The sequence below is a fragment of the Camponotus floridanus genome, unplaced genomic scaffold (assembly GCF_003227725.1).
Source record: "Camponotus floridanus strain SB8 unplaced genomic scaffold, Cflo_v7.5 scaffold130, whole genome shotgun sequence".
In the NCBI taxonomy this organism is placed as follows: Eukaryota; Metazoa; Arthropoda; class Insecta; order Hymenoptera; family Formicidae; genus Camponotus; species Camponotus floridanus.
This window is the reverse complement of record NW_020229249.1, coordinates 324,641-343,763: the sequence shown is the minus strand read 5'-3', so window position 1 is coordinate 343,763 and position 19,123 is coordinate 324,641. Positions and strand designations below refer to the sequence as shown.

General features: G+C 32.9%; 1 protein-coding gene across 1 annotated transcript; it reads left to right on the top strand.

Annotated features, from left to right (window-relative positions):
• Window positions 1–18,197: 18,197 nt before the first annotated feature.
• Window positions 18,198–18,701, top strand: LOC105249824. The gene has a single exon (XM_011255570.1). It carries the CDS (start codon window positions 18,198–18,200, stop codon window positions 18,699–18,701), a length of 504 nt encoding a protein of 167 aa, XP_011253872.1.
• The last annotated feature ends 422 nt before the right edge of the window (window positions 18,702–19,123 follow it).

Below are 19,123 nucleotides of genomic sequence, written 5' to 3'. Positions count from 1 at the left end.
TGTTCTTTCACGCATATTATCATATCATTCAATTATTTGAAATTCATGACGCCTAAACGGAAAGCGTGAACGTCGACGTCAAACTTCGGGTAGGAAAAATGATTGACAAAATTCTTCATTTACAGTTCTTAAATCGTTAAACTTGTGGCCTCCTTTTCTGTGAGTAACAATAATCGTAAATGAAATAATTCTATTTGTGTTGGATAACGGAATACATTCGTCTATAACAATTATAATGACTTTTACGTTTGACCCAACGTGATAACATTTTTAGCCGTTAACTTTCTCCTTTTTTAATGTATAATAACTTGGAATTTCTATATACAATACTGTTTTGGGCTTCTTCATCGCCGTAAGTTTAATGAAAAATAACCTATTAACATAGTAACTTGCCTCTAAAGCAGAAGATCTAAAGAAGAAGTCATTGGCATCGTCAACTGTTTTCATTTTTCAAATTATAATATTTGGGCCTATAGGAAGATGTGACTGGTAAACGTGTTTATAGCGTGGACTTTTTCTTGTAGTTTTTTTACTAAGAATACGCCCAGCTAGCTTCACAGGTCCAACATAACGCGCTTCGATGTAAGTTATGTATCTCATCATGATCAATAACGAACAAATTCTGTTACTGGTTCTCATATAGTTATAGCAGCAACATCATGTCCTTTTATATAATATATTTATATAGATATTTAACTGAGTTTGATACTTGAAACATACTTCACTTTAATATGACTTTAAATATAATTGAATCAAAGGTAGCGAAATATGTGAACAACATAATCGAATTTAATCAACTACATTATTCAACCAGGAGTTCAAAATTTGTTCCATTATTTCGTCGGCGACTATAGGATGCAAGCATTTCATCCAATCTTTAGTTTCTTCGAGAAAAGGTTTCGGATAATGTTTTTGAACAACCGTCCATGGCTATCTAACACACCAATCACCACAAGGTCATTGAATATGCTGTTTATAACTATTATTCATGTAGAATACGATTATCATATGGATCAGGAATTTCAGCCCAGAAATAATATTTACTCAACAATTTTTGGGAGTGTAAATTTTATAATTGTATTTAAAAGTAATAACATATGACATGTGTGGCAAAAAACCGCGTTTTTTGAAATTCAATAACGTATACAAATGCTGCTACTTCACCAAAAAATTTTTGTTTAACAATTAAATCCAATTAAAAAATCTTTTTTTATATCTAACAACAGAGCACAAATATCAGGTCTATCCGAAGCTTGTTCGACCAGAGTAATAAGATCTTTCTTCAATGTTCACGTCCATTTGGATTACAGAGTCGATAGTAATGAAAAGAATTTGGTTTACCAAATTTACTAACTTCATTGTGCTCATTGCATCTTGATAATTTGTAACCATATTGCGTGGCGATCCAGTAAATGTGAAGGAGTACAACCATTTTCCCAATACGTCCATTTAAATTATTAGCCGTAGTTTGTAAATAATCTAAACTTATATGTTTCACTACGTATATTCTTTTTGATGATTTTTACAATATCAATTCATTTTTTCCATTTTTTACGATAGCTGTTCTACAACCACTGTTGAAATAAGCGTACGTACCTAATGAAAAAACATTAATTCATCAATCACGAAGTAGCTTATAGATATTTAAATAACTGTCCTCTAGTTATCGTCTATACTATTTAATTTTTTTAAATCACGAATGCCGATCCTTGAGTACCATATGAGATAAAATATGGATATATCCATGGTTCAACTTTGGATCCATAATATATTAACTTTCTCTTGTTAAAAGTTTTGTATTTTATTACGTATTTGTAACATATGATTCTGGATTCTCATCAGCTAGTTGTAGAGAATACAGCTAGCAAACTTCATTGTTCTTTGAGGTATTATATGACGGTCGATCCGCTAATCTGGGCTTCCCGCGATATGTAAATCTGTAATATGTAACTCAATCGTAATACTGATCACCAGATTCCATTTCCTCAAACGGTTCGTTGCTTTTCAATTCTTCATCCATCATTTGATAAGACTGATGCAAATACATTAAAATTCCCGCATTATTGTTTAGTTTTGTACCACATTTCAAAATTCTATGTATGAAATTCTTGTATTAGACGATTAGATTTATGCTTCATTGAAATCTACGGATAATAAAGTTGACCCATAAAGTAGGACTTTTTCGTTGTTGACAGCATATAATGCTTTATTATTTGTAAGTAAATCCGTCCTGTATTTTAAAAACAATATGGACAAGGTCGTCTATCTTGAAGTTAATTAATCTAGCTTACAAGAGGCATAAAAATGAACTCGTTCATAACTACGAATATTTTCGAAAAAAAATTCATAGTCAATTGATTATGTACTACCACTCAAATTAAACTACGAATGAATTGAGGAAAATTCCAGGCATGTTGCACACATCACTGCACCATTGAGTTACAACAATCATGAAATGAATATTCCTCTATTAAGAAACTTTTCAGCTGCAAAGTGTTTTGCTTACATGAATACAATACACATCCATAGGACCAATATAATATTCAATTACATCAGTAAATGAATAGTGTACTAATATATATTTAAACAAGATGTTTTTGTTTGCCGTGATCGATACGAGTTTGATATTCTTAACAGATGATTGCTAATGTTCCGCTCTAACACTTAAAGTTTTCTTCATTTTTCGCTATATCTAATTCTATTACAACGATTATCATTTGATTGTACGCAGCAATACAAATAGTTTGTTGATTTTAACTTTTTCAACAGAATTTTCAACTAATTTTCTTATTTTCACGACCACGACGCGTTGATTCTCCCTTCTTTTTTCTCGATGTTGTTGTCAAAAAATTTTTTTTTTCTTCTAAAGTACGTTACAAGTTTACCGTCTTCGTATTTTATAAAAGTAATTTTGTCTAATAATATCTATATAAAAATCGTAAACATATACACTTAAGTATTATTTAATAATATATTAATAAAAAAAAATTAAATTTATACAAACAAAATTTTTTACTAATTGAATATCTATACAATTTCTTATTATAACTATGTAATTATAATCTATATATATATATATATATATTACTATCTTATATACTACTTACTATATTAATAATTTATTATATTATTGATTATATATTATTTATAATTTATTATTATTATAAATTATTATTATTAATTAGATTAAATTCAATTTAGATAATAAATTTAATATTCTCTTTAGGAAGGAATTTGACGAATTATTGTTGGAAGTTACAATTATCAATTTACTTTAAGACCAAATATAGATTGACGTCGATACAACGCTATAGGAAATTAATAAAATATTGCCTTTTTCTCACTTTAAATAAATTAACTACATAAATAAGTTGATTATATTATGTTTATTAAACTATATTATTGTATGGTGATTAAACTATAGGTTATTGTTAAAATTATTATTTGCTTATCATCATTAATTCATCATTTCATTGTCATTATTATCATTATTATTGTTGGTTATCTCAAAATATTTATAATAATAGTTTATATCATCATTGTGCATCATTTATATATCATTCATCACTTCAATTATCATCAATTATCATATATTATTATTAATAATAATATCATACTTTAAATACTATGATTTATTTAATTAATTAATATACATAAAAATAAAATAAATTCATATATAATATTAATAATACCTACTATAATAAAATTAAATATAATAATATTTTGTAAATATAAAATAAAATTATATATAATACAATAAAATTAAAATATAATTAAATATAAAATACTAATTGTTAAATAAATTAAAATAACTATAATATAAAAGTTTCTTAATTAATTTCTCTCTTCACTATTCTTTTCCTCTTTTTCTACTATTATATATGGTAAATTTATTGTAACTTTCTCGCCTTTCCTGAAACCAAAAGAAATAAATATTAATAATTTCATTATTTTAACAAAAATAATTATAAAAAAATTATACAAATAATACATACATGCACTACATATCTATAATTTATGCATACATATTTATATATATGCAGAATTATTTTTTTATCTTAAGAATTATCGGAAAATATCTGTAAAGTCTAAAAGATAGAAAATGTTTCAAACAAAAATGTAATGGTTCAAGGAAGATCATAAAATATGTCATCGTTTGAACCTTGAAGAAGTCATCTGAAATTATGTGAAGGTATCCTCCAATCTTTTAAATACAGACATCCTGTATTTTTTGCATATTCTGCGTAGCTCATTCTAGAGTTTTTCTCAAAACACTATAATTAAGTTAAATTCATTAAAGTACTTTATGAGACATAAAGTTATTTCTTTAATTTTACAGTAAACGTAAATATATTTTGTAAATTATTCATTTTTGATTATCGTTATCTTAATACTCTTATGTACAAATAATGAGAGAATCAATTGATGTACCGAACCACATAATTGGTTTCGAAAAACAAAATGTAATTTGCAATTAACAATTACATTTTTTTTCGAAACAATTATATGTTTTTCTTACACCAATTAATTCCTCACATTATTTTGTACATAAAAGTATTAAAATAAGATAATCGAAAAATAAATATTTTACAAGATATTTAACAATTTATATAAAATTAAGAAAATGATTTTATGCCTCAGAAAGTACTTAATAAAAACTAATTTAATTATAGTGTTTTGGAAAGCTCTCGAGATGAGCTACGAGAATATACAAAACATACAGGATGTCTTATTTAAAAGGTTAGAAGTGACCTTCAATAACTTTCAAGTAACTCTCAAGGTCAAACTAATAACACTACCTTATGTCCCTTTAAAATCATATAATTTTTGTTTAAAACATTTTTTCGTATCTTTTAGACTTTACGAGATATTTCAATGTCTCAAGATAAAAAACTCACCCTGTATATAAATTATATATTATATATTATATATATATACAAGCTTCTTTATAAACAAACTCTTCTTACAATATTTAAATTAAATTAATAAATTTAAATCTATCTACAAAACTTAAATAGAATTCAACATTACATATAATCAAATTTAAACATTTTAATATTAGGAAGTTTACTTATACAAAAGCTTATATAAAGGAATAGCTATATATTTCCTAGATAACAAACTTGTTGTACAAGCTTCTTTATAAACAAACTCTTCCAGCAATATTAAAATTAGATTAGTAATAATAAATGCTATTCGCATTAGTAATATACTCTTAAATCATTACTACGCATAATATATAAGATTTCCTAGATAACAGGCTTGTTGTACCAAACTTTTTTATAAGCAAACTCTTCCAGTAATATTGAAATTAGATTAGTAATAATGAATGCTATTCGCATTAGTACATATACTTTTAAATCATTACTGCGCATAGTATATAAGATAATGTAGAACATATAATGCATATTTACAAATAACTTTCATATATTATCTTGCATATGTATTAATGTTTTATTAAGAACACATACAATAATGCAGAGAGGATTTAAAATTAATTGAAATTAGATTAGTAATAATGAATGTTATTCGCATTAGTACATTTACTCTTAAATCATTACTATGCATAGTATATAAGATTTCCTAGATAACAAGCTTGTTATACAAGCTTCTTTATAAGCAAACTCTTCCAGTAATATTGAAATTAGATTAGTAATAATGAATGCTATTCGCATTAGTACATATACTCTTAAATCATTACTGCGCATAGTATATAAGATAATGTAGAACATGTAATGCATATTTAGAAATAACTTCCATATATTATCTTGCATATGTATTAGTGTTTTATTAAGAGCACATACAATAATGCAGAGAGGATTTAAAATTAATTGGAATTAGATTAATAATAATGAATACTATTCGCATTAGTACATATACTCTTAAATCATTACTGCGCATAGTATATAAGATAACGTAGAACATATAATGCATATCTACAAATAACTTCCATATATTATCTTGCATATATATTGATGTTTTATTAAGAGCACATACAATAATGCAGAGAGGATATGTACAAGTAATATGACCTTTTCCGGATAAAAGTTTTTCATACTTTCTTTTAGAAAAAACATTATTTATACATATATTTACATACCTTCTTTATTCGACTTTTCTTCTTTCTCTCTTTCTCCTTCTTCTATCCTCTTCGAGATTCTTTTTAATTCTTTCTTAACGCACTACTATGTAACACGAAAGAGTAACAAATAGGTTATGGATGACGAAGCGCTCGAGCGCTACGCTACCTAACCTAACCTAACCGCGAATATATCGGAATGCACCAGCATCCAATCAGCATCGCAGAAAAGGAGGCTTCAACATTTCGATATATTCGAGTAATCGACTTAACATACACTTTTTAAGATAGGATGTGTTTCAGTTATAAGACTCGATTACATTTTCTCCTTTTGTTTACAATCATAAATAAAAATAGGCACTTATGATTCGCTAAACAGTTACCATTGCCGTAACATATTTTGGTCCTTCGAGCCGGAGCTATAGATACATAGTCCGAATACAGTGCAATTTAAGGGAAAGTTATAAGTGTTATCATTTCTAATCTTCAACTACGTCACAATGAGGATCTCTCACATCCAAGGTCGCCTTGAACAGCAACATTCTTTAAGCACGCTCATTGTTCGATCTTTAGAAAGCTTCACTCAAATTCCAACAGTTGATCTCACATCTCGTGTGATTAATGTACGTTTAATGTCACTCACCGATAACTGGGACAAATTCTCAATAATTCATGATGCTATTGTGATATCAATCAATCAGCTTAGCCCTTCTGAACAAGAACTCATACGAAATCATACTTATTTTACTGACAATATCCACTCTACGACTTACGAACGTTATTTAGAGTGTGTTGACAGAATGAACGCTCATCTTGATTCAGAGGAACAATTGAAAGAAGGTACGTCTTCGACTCAATCTCTGTCTCAATCCACAGCAAATCAATTATCAGTCTCACATCACACAAGATTACCTCGGATCGATCTTCCTAAATTTAACGGTGCTCCATCCGTGTGGCTGTCGTTTAAGGATTTATTCTCATCAATCATCATCAGAAATATTACGCTCAGTTCTGTAGAAAAACTGCAATATCTAAAGGCCAGCTTGACAGGAACTGCCTCTCATTTACTGAAGAATACGTCATTAACAGCAGACAACTTTCAAAAGGCCTGGGACAATCTTATCTCCTTCTATGAAAACAAACGCCTCTTAGTCAACGCTGCCATACAAGCATTACTATCGTTGAGAAGAATGACAAGGGAATCAGCAACGGATCTTGAATACTTATATACCAATCTCATGCAAATCTTCCGAACGTTAGAGACGTTACAACGACCTGTGGACAAATGGGATGATTTCCTTGTATTTTTAGCAGTGCAACGCCTAGACTCTGACTCTGTTAAGGCGTGGGAACAACATCTAGGCTCTGCCAAGGAACCGCCTACGTGGAAATAGTTTTGTGAATTTTTAGTCACACGATTACTCTCCTTGCAAGCCTTTGAAAAATCTCGCGGTATCAAGGTTACAACGAAAGCGCAACAAAACACCTTTAAATCACATTTTCAAGCTAAAAATTCAGACATCGGTGACACGTCTTCTTCTTCGTGTATTATATGTTCTTCCAAGCACTATCTCGCTAAATGTCCACAGTATATATCAAAGACCACTCAACAACGCTACTCAATCCTCACAAAGCACGGGCGCTGTTACAACTGTTTGGGAGCTCATCGAGTGTCAGACTGTCATTCAACTAAACGGTGCATAAAGTGTGGTCGAAAACATCATACCACTATTCATAAACAACCCAGTTTAGATAAACAGGTTGACTCAACAAAAGCGACCACACCACAGGAGACTGTACCAAAATCTAGTTCTTCTCAGGTCTTACATTTGAATATTAATTCAACTCATGCTACCTCATGTGTGTTGCTAGCAACAGCTCAGGTTGTCATCATCAACCAGAAAGGAAGTACCTTATAGATCAGAGCATTGATTGATCAAGGCTCGGAAATTACGTTAATAACCGAAAGAGTAGCCCAGAATTTAAAGCTTTCTAGGTCACATTCATGGATTCCCCTGGTAGGAGTTGGAGGACACTCGTCTTGTAAAACCCGTGGCGTCACATCGTTCAAGATTGCTGCTATTTATGAGAACTCGGAAACACTTGAAGTATCCGCACATATTCTACCCAAGCTTACCAACTCAATTCCTTCAGTGTCAATTGATATGCATCAATGGCAACATCTTATTGGATTAACTCTGGCAGATCCTCACTTTCTACAACCATTAGCTGTTGATATGATAATTGGAGCTGATGTATACCACCAGATCATCCGTGAGAGGTTAAAGAAAGGACCTATTGACTCTCCTATCGCACAGCTTACTGCCTTTGGGTGGATTATCTCTGGCCCGATCTCGGCGAATCGAACATCACTATTGACCAATAGTTACCATGCCTCTATGGATCAATAATTGTTTGATGTTCTCCGTAAGTTTTGGGAACAACAGGAGGTATGTATTAACAAGAGTTCCTCCCTATCCCCGGAAGAGCAAGCCTGCGAGAAACACTTTCAAGACACACACTCAAGAGACTCACAAGGTCGTTACGTGGTAAGCTTACCGTTTAAGAGGTCTGCTAAAGAGTTAGGTAATTCACGACACAAAGCAGCACGTATGTTGACATCTCTATGGAATAAATTTAACTCAGATACAATTTATGCTCAAGCTTATTCAAAATTCATGACTGAATATAAAGATCTACATCACATGAGGTTGATAGACGATATTCAACCTGAACCTCAACCCAACTTTTACTTACCTCATCACGGCGTATGGAAAGAAAACAGTACGACTACTAAGCTTAGAGTTGTCTTTAATGGATCTAGCCGTACAACTTCAAGACTTTCGCTCAATGACATTCTCCACACCGGTCCTAAATTGCAACTCGAATTACTAGATGTACTTATCTGGTTTAGACAGTTTCGATATGTTTTCTCGGCAGATATCGAAAAGATGTATCGCCAGATCAATATCCATCCAAAGGACTGGAAATACCAGCGAGTATTATGGTCAACGTCTGAAGATCATGTTGATACATACGAATTGACAACGGTAACGTACGGCCTGGCGTGCGCTCCATATTTAGCACTCCGTACAATCCTACAACTGGTGGAAGATGAGAAAATGAATTATCCTCTCGCCATTCCTTGTCTCACTAAGGGCAGATATGTGGACGACGTTTTTGGAGGAGCAGAGTCAATTGAAGCAGTGAAAGCACAAGTCGTACAATTAAATCAGCTATGCTTGGCAGGCGGATTTCAATTGCAGAAATGGACAAGTAATCTGGATTCAATACTTGATTCACTACCACGAGGTATACGAGATGATGGATCATCCAAGTTCATCGATCGAACCTCTTGTGTTCAAGTTCTTGGATTAAATTGGCATCCACAATCTGATACGTTTCATTTTATCCTCAACCCTCCAACAAGTCATTCCATTACTAAACGAGCTGTATTGTCTCTTATAGCAAAGTTATTCGACCCACTCAGATTATTATCACCTATCATTATCAAGGCTAAAATTCTTATACAAGAATTATGGACTCAAAGGTTAGACTGGGATGATCCGTTACCAACGCAGTTTGCCGACAAATGGGAGACATTTTTAAGCGAATTATCAGACATTAATCTCATTCATATTCCACGATGGATTGGAAGTAAGCCAGAGCAGCAGATCCAGATTCATGGCTTCTGCGATGCTTCTCAGCAGGCATTTGCGGCTTCGGTTTATCTCCGAACAACTAATGCAGAAACAAAATCCACTGCCATGTTGATCGTGTCAAAAACTAAAGTCGCACCATTAAAGAGACTGACCATACCAAGATTAGAATTATCTGGTGCAGTATTACTCACTAAATTAGTCTCTCATATTCTATCAGTTTTAGATCTCAAAGGAGTCTCAGTATTTCTCTGGACGGATTCTTCAGTAACGTTAACGTGGATAAATGGATCTGCATCAAAATGGAAAGATTTCGTTCACAACAGAGTAGTCTATATCCAAGAAACTCTACCACAAGCAAGGTGGAGATTTGTATCTGGAAAAGAGAACCCAGCCGATATTGCTACGAGAGGAGTGTCTCCGTCACAGCTGAACAAATTCACATGCTGGTGGGAAGGACCCACGTGGCTGTCTCAATCCCCCGACACTTGGCCTGTTGATTCTGACACCGTTTCGACATCAGACAACTTAGAAGAGCGTCCAGCTCAAATTACCACAGTAACATCAGGTCAGATTTCACATCCGTGGGATTTATTGGCACGATATTCAGATCTCAAGAAGTTGCTACGCATAACAGCTATGTGTATGAGAGCCGCAGAGCGATTTAGACAGTCAGTTTCACTGACAAATCCATTAACTGTTTGTGAAATTGACAAAGCAAGGATGTTTTGGATTAAACATATTCAACAAATATACTTCAAACAGGAAATTAGCGTTCTCTCAGGAGGCGCTACTTTATCCAAGTCCAGTCCATTGATTCGTCTTACACCCTTTTTAGATGCAAATAACCTTCTATGAACAGGGGGACGTCTTCAACATTCAAGTTTACCTGAAGATTCTAAGCACCTACTAATATTACCCAAACAGTCTCTCTTTACTGTTTTAATTATCTCAGATGCACATTTGAAAACCCTACATGGAGGGACGCAAATTACTTTAACACATCTACGACAAAATTATTGGATAGTAGGAGGTCGGATTCCAGTAAAGTCTTTCATCCTTAAATGCATTATCTGCACAAGGTACAGGCAAAAACGAGCACAGCAGATTATGGGCCAACTTCCAGAAAAAAGAGTCAATCCTACCATACGTCCATTCTTCAATTCTGGTGTTGACTATGTAGGCCCATTTTCTATCAAGACTTGGAAAGGAAAAAATGCACGACAGTACAAAGCCTATATAGCCGTATTTGTGTGCTACTCAACCTCTGCTTCTCACCTTGAATTAGTGACAGATTATTCTTCAGACGCCTTCATTGCGGCGTATAAACGTTTCGCAGCTAGACGCGGTATATGTGCAACACTCTCCAGTGATTGCGGCACCAATCTGATGGGCGCTGACAAAGAGCTACGAAACTTATTTTCGGCTTCTTCGAAAGAGTCAGACAAGTTATCGACCTTACTCGCAAATGATGGCACACAATGGATTTTTAATCCACCAAGCGCTTCCCATTTTGGAGGAAAATGGGAGGCGACAGTCAAATCAGTTAAGCATCATCTCAAACGCATTGTGGGCAATCAGTTACTCACGTACGAAGAGATGACTACGTTGCTATCACAAATCGAGGCAGTTCTCAATTCGAGACCCTTGAGTCCGCTTTCAGATGATCCTGAGGATCTTTCAGCTTTGACACCAGGCCATTTTTTGGTGGGAGGTGCTCCCACAATTATACCTGAACCTATGCTAAACAATGTTAACTGTTCCAGGTTGTCAAGATGGCAGTTACTTAAACAAATGTTGGACACGTTCTGGTCACGTTGGTCGCAGGAATGTCTCCAAAGATTTCATGATGTATCTAAATGGAACAAGTCAGTACCATCTCTGAAAAAAGATTCACTTGTTCTGGTTGTGGATGAACGGTATCCGCCAGCTAAGTGGCCTCTCGGCCGAGTTATAGACGTTCATCCTGGCGCAGATGGGCATGTCAGAGTTGTTACAGTTCGCACTCAGACATCTGTTCTCAAACGTCCTATCGTAAAGCTGTGCCCATTACCTATCGAACGAACAGATTCATGAGGAATATTCTTTGACCCCGGTCAACGAAGGCAGGCGGGGAATGTTACGAGATCAGCCCATTCAGATAGAGAGCGCGTCGATCAAACGATCGGATTTTCCATCCGGGACGCCACCGCGCGACACACACGCATAACACCACTCTCCTAGACTGGTGAAGGAGGGAGCAGAGAGGGCTTTCTGGTGGCTTGGGCCTCCTCGGGCTGTGTCGTGGAGCGAGCTGGCTTTTGTTTGTCGCTCTGATAAGACGTGACTTATCATGATTCTCGTGGGTGCAATTTTGTGCAATACGATTTTTCCCAAAGGTGAGATTCTTCGAATCTCTTGATCGGTTATCAATCCAGCACTGGATTATTAAGGCCGATCATCAATATCAGCAAGTTCTGTTCGAAGGGACAATCAAGAAAGAAAGTCAAGGGAGAGCTCGACTAATCGGCCATCTTTCTGCATGCTAAGACGACTGGACTAAACAACACACTCAATCTCACTTAATTGATCTCTTACAAGTTGGATTATCTATCTTCCATTTATTATATGTAACTCGAATTAAACCAGGTAACTCATAAGTTAATAAGAAATCTGAATAATGATTGTTTCTTAGATTGGCTGTTAGTGAGTAGGTTTTGAGACAAAGACATCGACAACAGAGTCACGTTTCAACGATATTTATTCATTATTTATTATCTCTACCTAATAAATAGTTATATAACATTGTTCGTCATTTGAGTTAACTAATTCTTAACAGTATAAATTGAATATTATTATATGTAAGTTTATATTCCTTCTTTCCTTTTCTTATTGTCTAATTAATATTAGTAAATAGCTCAAGCCAAAGAACTAAAATATAAGTACAATAATTTCGATATACTGCATGATTTTATTTTATTACCTTGTATGAGAAGAAACCATGTGTATTTTATCTGTATGTGTTTCAGTTATAAGACTCGATTACATTTTCTCCTTTTGTTTACAACCATAAATAAAAATAGGCACTTATGATTCGCTAAACAGTTACCATTGCCGTAACAATTTGACCAATTTTTAAGCATTATAAAAGATCATTCTTATTTTAAAGTGTGCTAATTTCGATAATTCTTATATAATTATAGCATATCATATAGCGGTAAAAGCGAACAAATTATTGGAGTAAACTATAGTGATCGCTGGCGATTTTTTTGGATGATACCAAGCTTTGAATGTACGATACCTACTCGGCTGTACATATGATAAATTGATGCCTAAAAAATTACTTTCATCGCCATTGCCTAGAAATAATAATATTTGAAAAGCTTTAACAACTTGATAGCATAAGCTGTAAAATTTATGCTTGCAGCTTTTGCTATACTACTATAAACTATAGTCTTAGAAGGAAATCCTTGTAAAGAAAAATATTTCAATAATGTAAAATGTATGAAGCAACATTTTTTAAAAATTAAAAATTAAAAGTAAATTGCCTTTTCTAAAGTGATAAATTATTAATATATCATATCTTACATTTATCATATCACGATATTTCAATGAATATCGTTAAATAAAGATGCCTTATTATATACAATATAAATATCTTGTTTGTATCGGAGAGACGAAAAAAATACATATTATGGTTGCGTCTCATGGAAATGGGCAATGAAAGGGTCTATTATATTATTGATATAAATCTATTATTTCGATATTATAATCTGTTTTTGAGGCAAAGATTGTATTATGAAAGTATTTATGGTAATTATGCATAAAAGGGGCCTCCCCCCGATTTGGTTCATTTTTAAATATGTTGTAGGACAGGTCTTCCTGAGTAATTTCATATATATATATATAAGGGTCGGACTCAAATATTTTCCGAGATATAAGGTGAAAAAGAATAAAAATAATTGTTCTGTTTTACATAGTTTTTCAATTTTTTATACCAAGTGAGTTCACTCTACTCTATTCCTTTGTCGCAAAACAAGGTTTATAGTTTATTATATTATATTATAGTTTATTTATCTTATAATTTTCTATGTAAGACAAGATATATTCTACATTATATTTTCATACAAAGCGAGGTACATTTTATACCACGGACACAGATTGGGTTAGGTTATATCTTAGGGTTAGGTTATATCTTCCGGAAGTGGAGCCCCCCGCAGAGGGGCGGAACATACTATGTCCACGCATGTATTTTTCAAGATGAAGCAAAGTTCACAATTTTGCTAATTATCGCTTCTGATATATTATATCGATTTAATAAACGTCATGCATAATTTATAATTTGTAGAAAGTTATATGCAAATATCCTTTTTATACAGAGTGTTGCAGAGTACTATATATAAGCGCTTGTGAGAAACAATAAATTCAACAAAAGGTCACATGGCATTTTACGATTTTCGTAATAATAATTGAAATATTAAATAACATTGAACGAATGTGTATCTGCGTGTGTGTGTGTGTGTGTGTGTGTGTGAGAGAGAAACGCTCGGCCGTTCAAGCTATTGCATCATCCAATGTTTCAGGTATTTTTGTTGGCGCGCGACAAGGGGAAAGACAGCGGAGCACGCCGTTTTCATTCGTCGTATCACCATTGCCGCGCCACGCTGTTTCTTCTTTTGCCGCGCGCCGATAAAATGCTTGACACGTTGGACATGCGATAACTCGAACGGTCGAGTGTTTCTCTCTCTCTCTCTCTCTCTCTCTCTCTCTCTCTCTCTCTCTCTCTCTCTCTCTCTCTCGCTCTCGCTCTCGCTCTCGCTCTCGCTCTCGCTCTCGCTCTCACACACACACACACACGCACACGCGCACACACACACACAACATACACACACACGCGCGCAGATAAATATTCGTTCAATTTTATTTAATATTTCTATTATTATTGCGAAAATCGTAAAATACTATGGAACTTTTTTGTTCAATGTACTGCGCCCTTCACAAGCGTTTATATATAGTACTCTACGACACTCTATATATACAATAAAGGATATTTACATACTTCATTTACTTTACTTACATATAACTTTCTACAAATTACAAATTATGCACGATGTTTAATAAAGCGATATAATCAAAAGCTAACAATGTAAAATGTTTTATGCAAATTATTTGATGAATATCGTATATTTGTAAAATTTATAAATATATAATATTTATAAATATTTTTACAATATATTTTTATTATATATATATATAAAGAGACATAGCTAATGAAAGCAATAATAGAATTGTGTTCAAATATGTACGCAATAAAAACAGATCTATACTTTAAAATTGTTGCTTATGCGAGACAATAGAGCAGTGAAAATGCAACATATTTTTTTGTTTCAATTAAACACAATATAAAGCTTTCACATGTTCTTTCTAAAATATATGCATGTCTTTTTATTCTAGATAACATTGTCGGTAACATAACTATAAGTGTTGGTAATGTACCGACGCTTTTAGTTATGTTCAAGTGATGGCGTCTCCCATCACAGTTCACCATAAGGTCACAGTTCACCCATAAAGTCACTAGATAATAAAGTACCGCAATTCATTGTTTTTGGTTGGAGGAAATATGGCGTCGGATTACTAACTAATCTGATTCTAACCGCAATAACAAAGCTTTATACGCGTTGTGTGTGAAGATCTCAAATTGATTTCCGAAGTAAATCGATAAAAAAATGCCAGGTTGCTGTGTTAAGGGATGCAATAACCGAAGCGAAAAAGGTTTCAAATTGTTTAATGTGCCAGTTGACAAAAAAGGCATGAAGAATGGTTGCATTTAATTGGACGAGATACATTGACAAAGAAGGCTGCAGTTTGTAAGATATAATTAATAAGTTATAATTGTATAATTATATATTGCAGTAATAACAATTTTGCAGGTGCATTTTGACGAAGATCAATTTGAGCAACATCGAGAAGATGGAAAATAACTGCTTCATTCATGCGCAAAACCTAACTTGTTAGATAAATCAGATACAGTCAATCAATAGCAAGATAATTCGAAACAAACGACAGATCCCAGTAATGTCCAGAATATAATGGGTGTGTTTCGGGGTCGCATCGCTACAGTAGCGCTACAGCTTTTTTGCTACAATTGTAGCAGAAAAAATGGCGACCGCTACAATTGTAACAGAAAGTCCTGAAACGTACTTTTATAGCGCTACCCAGACAGCACAAAAAGGCTAAAAGATGTCTTAAAGATGTCTAGAGGACTTTAAGACGTTTTTAAGTCGTCTTTTAGATGTTTTTTGGACATGTGTGCTGTCTGGGTATTATAGCGCTTTAATAACGTGAAACACGCTTATGTAGCGCTACAGTAGCGCTACTGTAGCGATGCGACCCCGAAACATACTCTCTTGTAAGTTTTAAATAATACAATAATACTTAGATATAAGAAAGTTACAATTCAGATAATTATATCTGTAAATTACGTTATAGTAATACGTTACAGTAATAGTACGTGTAGTTATAAAAAATAATTATATTTGAATTGTTTTTTTATAACAAGTACTATTACTGTAATGTATTACTGTAATGTAATTTATTTGTGAAATTAATATTTGTAGATGATTACGAGTATAATGCAACAAGTAATGAAAACAATTCCTGCAGTGTCAATGGTGATAATAATAGAGAGATAACAACCAAAACAATGTTAAGAGACTGCATCAAATCGTAAAACTTATGATAAAAAGTATTATATGTTACAAAATTGAAGAAAAATTTGAAAAAAACCGTGACTATGTTGTATTTTAAAAAAGAAGTTGCGACAAGTAAATTTAATGTTTAACATAGTATTTAACAAAGATCAGAGATATTTCATAGCACATGGTAATCATAAAGAAGTATCATGGTCTACAAATACAATTACTAAAGCATTGCGACTCTATATTGCTTGTGGACAAAAAGGATACGAGGAAACCAACAATTACCTTATCCAAGCATTCGTTGCCTACAACATCGCATACAAGGCTTAAAATTTAAGCCAGGTATATTTGAAGATATTTTCAATCTATTAAAAATTAAAGTTAGTATTATCTTAATGCCTGGATTCGGCAAAGCTGAGGCGTCTGGAGGCTCTTTTAACACATTCTTTGTTATTTACTGAAATTAAATAAAGATAGAGTGAGGTAAAAGAGCATTTTGACATCTCAGATTTGTTTTGCAGAACCCACCTAACGTTTGCATATGGATAAAGTTAATTTTTTTATTTTTTACGTTTTTATTATTTTTTTGCAAATATTTTACTCATTTATATTTAACAAAAATTTGTAATTTAAGTTATTATTTGCTTATGATTGTAATTTAATTTCAGATAGAAACATTCAACTGTGAAGAAAAACATTCAGTACTTTTAATTAACAAAATGTCGATCAAACCTAGATTACAGGTTGACCTACTATGAAATTATCGGGTGGATTTGACAGTTTCAGTAAGTTAACTACTCATAGTCTGGTTTTTATGTGCGACATTTCAACCAACTGGAAACAGGCTGTTGGTTATGAATTAACAGAAAATTCTTTTTGTTCACAAGAAGTACTTGAAAAAATTATGACTATTATAAAAAAGGCATATGATATTGGGTTAACAATAAAAGTTATTGTTTCCGACATGGGGCCGCAGAATAGGAGTTGGTGGAAGAATATAAATATAACAGCTGGTAAATTTAATAAGATCAATAATTATATTGAACATCCATACGATAAAAAAGAAAAATTATATGTTATGCCAGATTTTGTTCACGTATATAAAAATGTTGCATGTGTATTAATATCAGGTGTTAAATTTTATTTAAATAAAACTTTAGTTAAAAAGTATGATTTACCATATAACGAAATTTCAATTTTACCTGTTCGTGAAGTATTTAATCTAGATCTATGTAGTGTATTAATAGTAACTAGAGTGTAAGAGTAACTAGAGTTAGGTTGGCGAGACTGGGGAGAGAGAACAGACAAAGGAGGCTATGTATGTAACAAGACAGAGAAATAATAAAAGCGATTTTTGTGTTCAATTACGACTTCTGATTAATATGACTTTCTGATTAATATACAAATACCAGATAAAGCGAATATAAAGTACAACATTGGCGACGAGGATATACAGACAGCATCATGCAGGAAGAGAAAGGATATTGCGGAATTCAACATTTTAACACAAACGAAGATCAAAGCGCCATATATCCACGTTGGAAAAGATGGCTAAGAAGCTTTGAATTAATGCTTCAAAGTCAAAATATAGTAGATGTGAAGAAGAAACAAGCTATGTTGTTGCATTGTGGAGATTTAGAGTTACAGGATATATTTTACGCCATCCCGAATACAGACATTATGGCACAGAATAAAGATCCATACATGAAAACAAAGGAAGTATTGACAAATTATTTTAAGCCTAAGATAAATATTACATTTGAAAGACATAAATTTAGAAATATGTCACAAAAAGAAAATGAATCAATTGATCAATTTGTGACAAGGTTAAGACAACAAGCTAAGTACTGTTCATTTGTTTCGGTAGACGAGGAATGTAGAGATCAGATAATTGAACGATGTCAAATGCCTGAAATACGAAGAAGAGCTCTAGAAAAAAGAGATGTAACACTGGGACAAATAGTGGAAATAGCCCAAGCATTAGAAGCAACGTCAGTTCGGCTCAAAAGTATGGACAAAACAGAAACAGTGGCGAAGATATCACAAAAAGGAAATAAGAAGCCACCACAAAAGAACAATGAAAAGGACATTAACTATTATCGATGTGAATATAAAGGACATCAACAGTGGGAAGAAAAATGTCCAGCAAAAGGGAAGAGATGTGACAACTGCAATGCGATAGGACATTTCGTAAAAATGAGTAGGACAAAAACAACAGAAAATGAAAAAAAGAAAGATGAAACAAAATGGGAAAGAAGAAACAGTGGAAAAAAAGACTTCAATTGACGGAAGAAACAGAAGAGGACTCAAAGAAGTATGCGTTTGGGCTGATAGAAAAAGGCTCAGTATATGCAATACAAGACAAGATGGTGACTGCGCAGATAGGAGGAGTACCGTTGGAAGTCATCATAGACTCAGGAGCATCATGTAACGTCATCGATAGAGAAACATGGAAAATGTGCAAAAGTATGGACATTAAAGTGTGATTCTAGAAAGACTAATAAGGAAGTATTTGCGTATGCGCAGGATAGTATGCTTGACTTATTAGGAGAATTTACAAATAAAATTAAGGTAGGGAAAAAAGAAGTAGAGACGGATTTTAGTAGTTAAAGGAAAAGGAAGAGCATTAATATTAATAGGTTATGAGACAGCATACAAATTGGAAATTCTAAAAATAGGAACAGAATGTCAGATAGCGTAAGTAGGGT

Excerpts from the sequence above, each read along its gene's own strand:
- LOC105249824 (XM_011255570.1), top strand. The coding sequence starts at position 18,198 with ATGTCACAAAAAGAAAATGAATCAATTGATCAATTTGTGACAAGGTTA.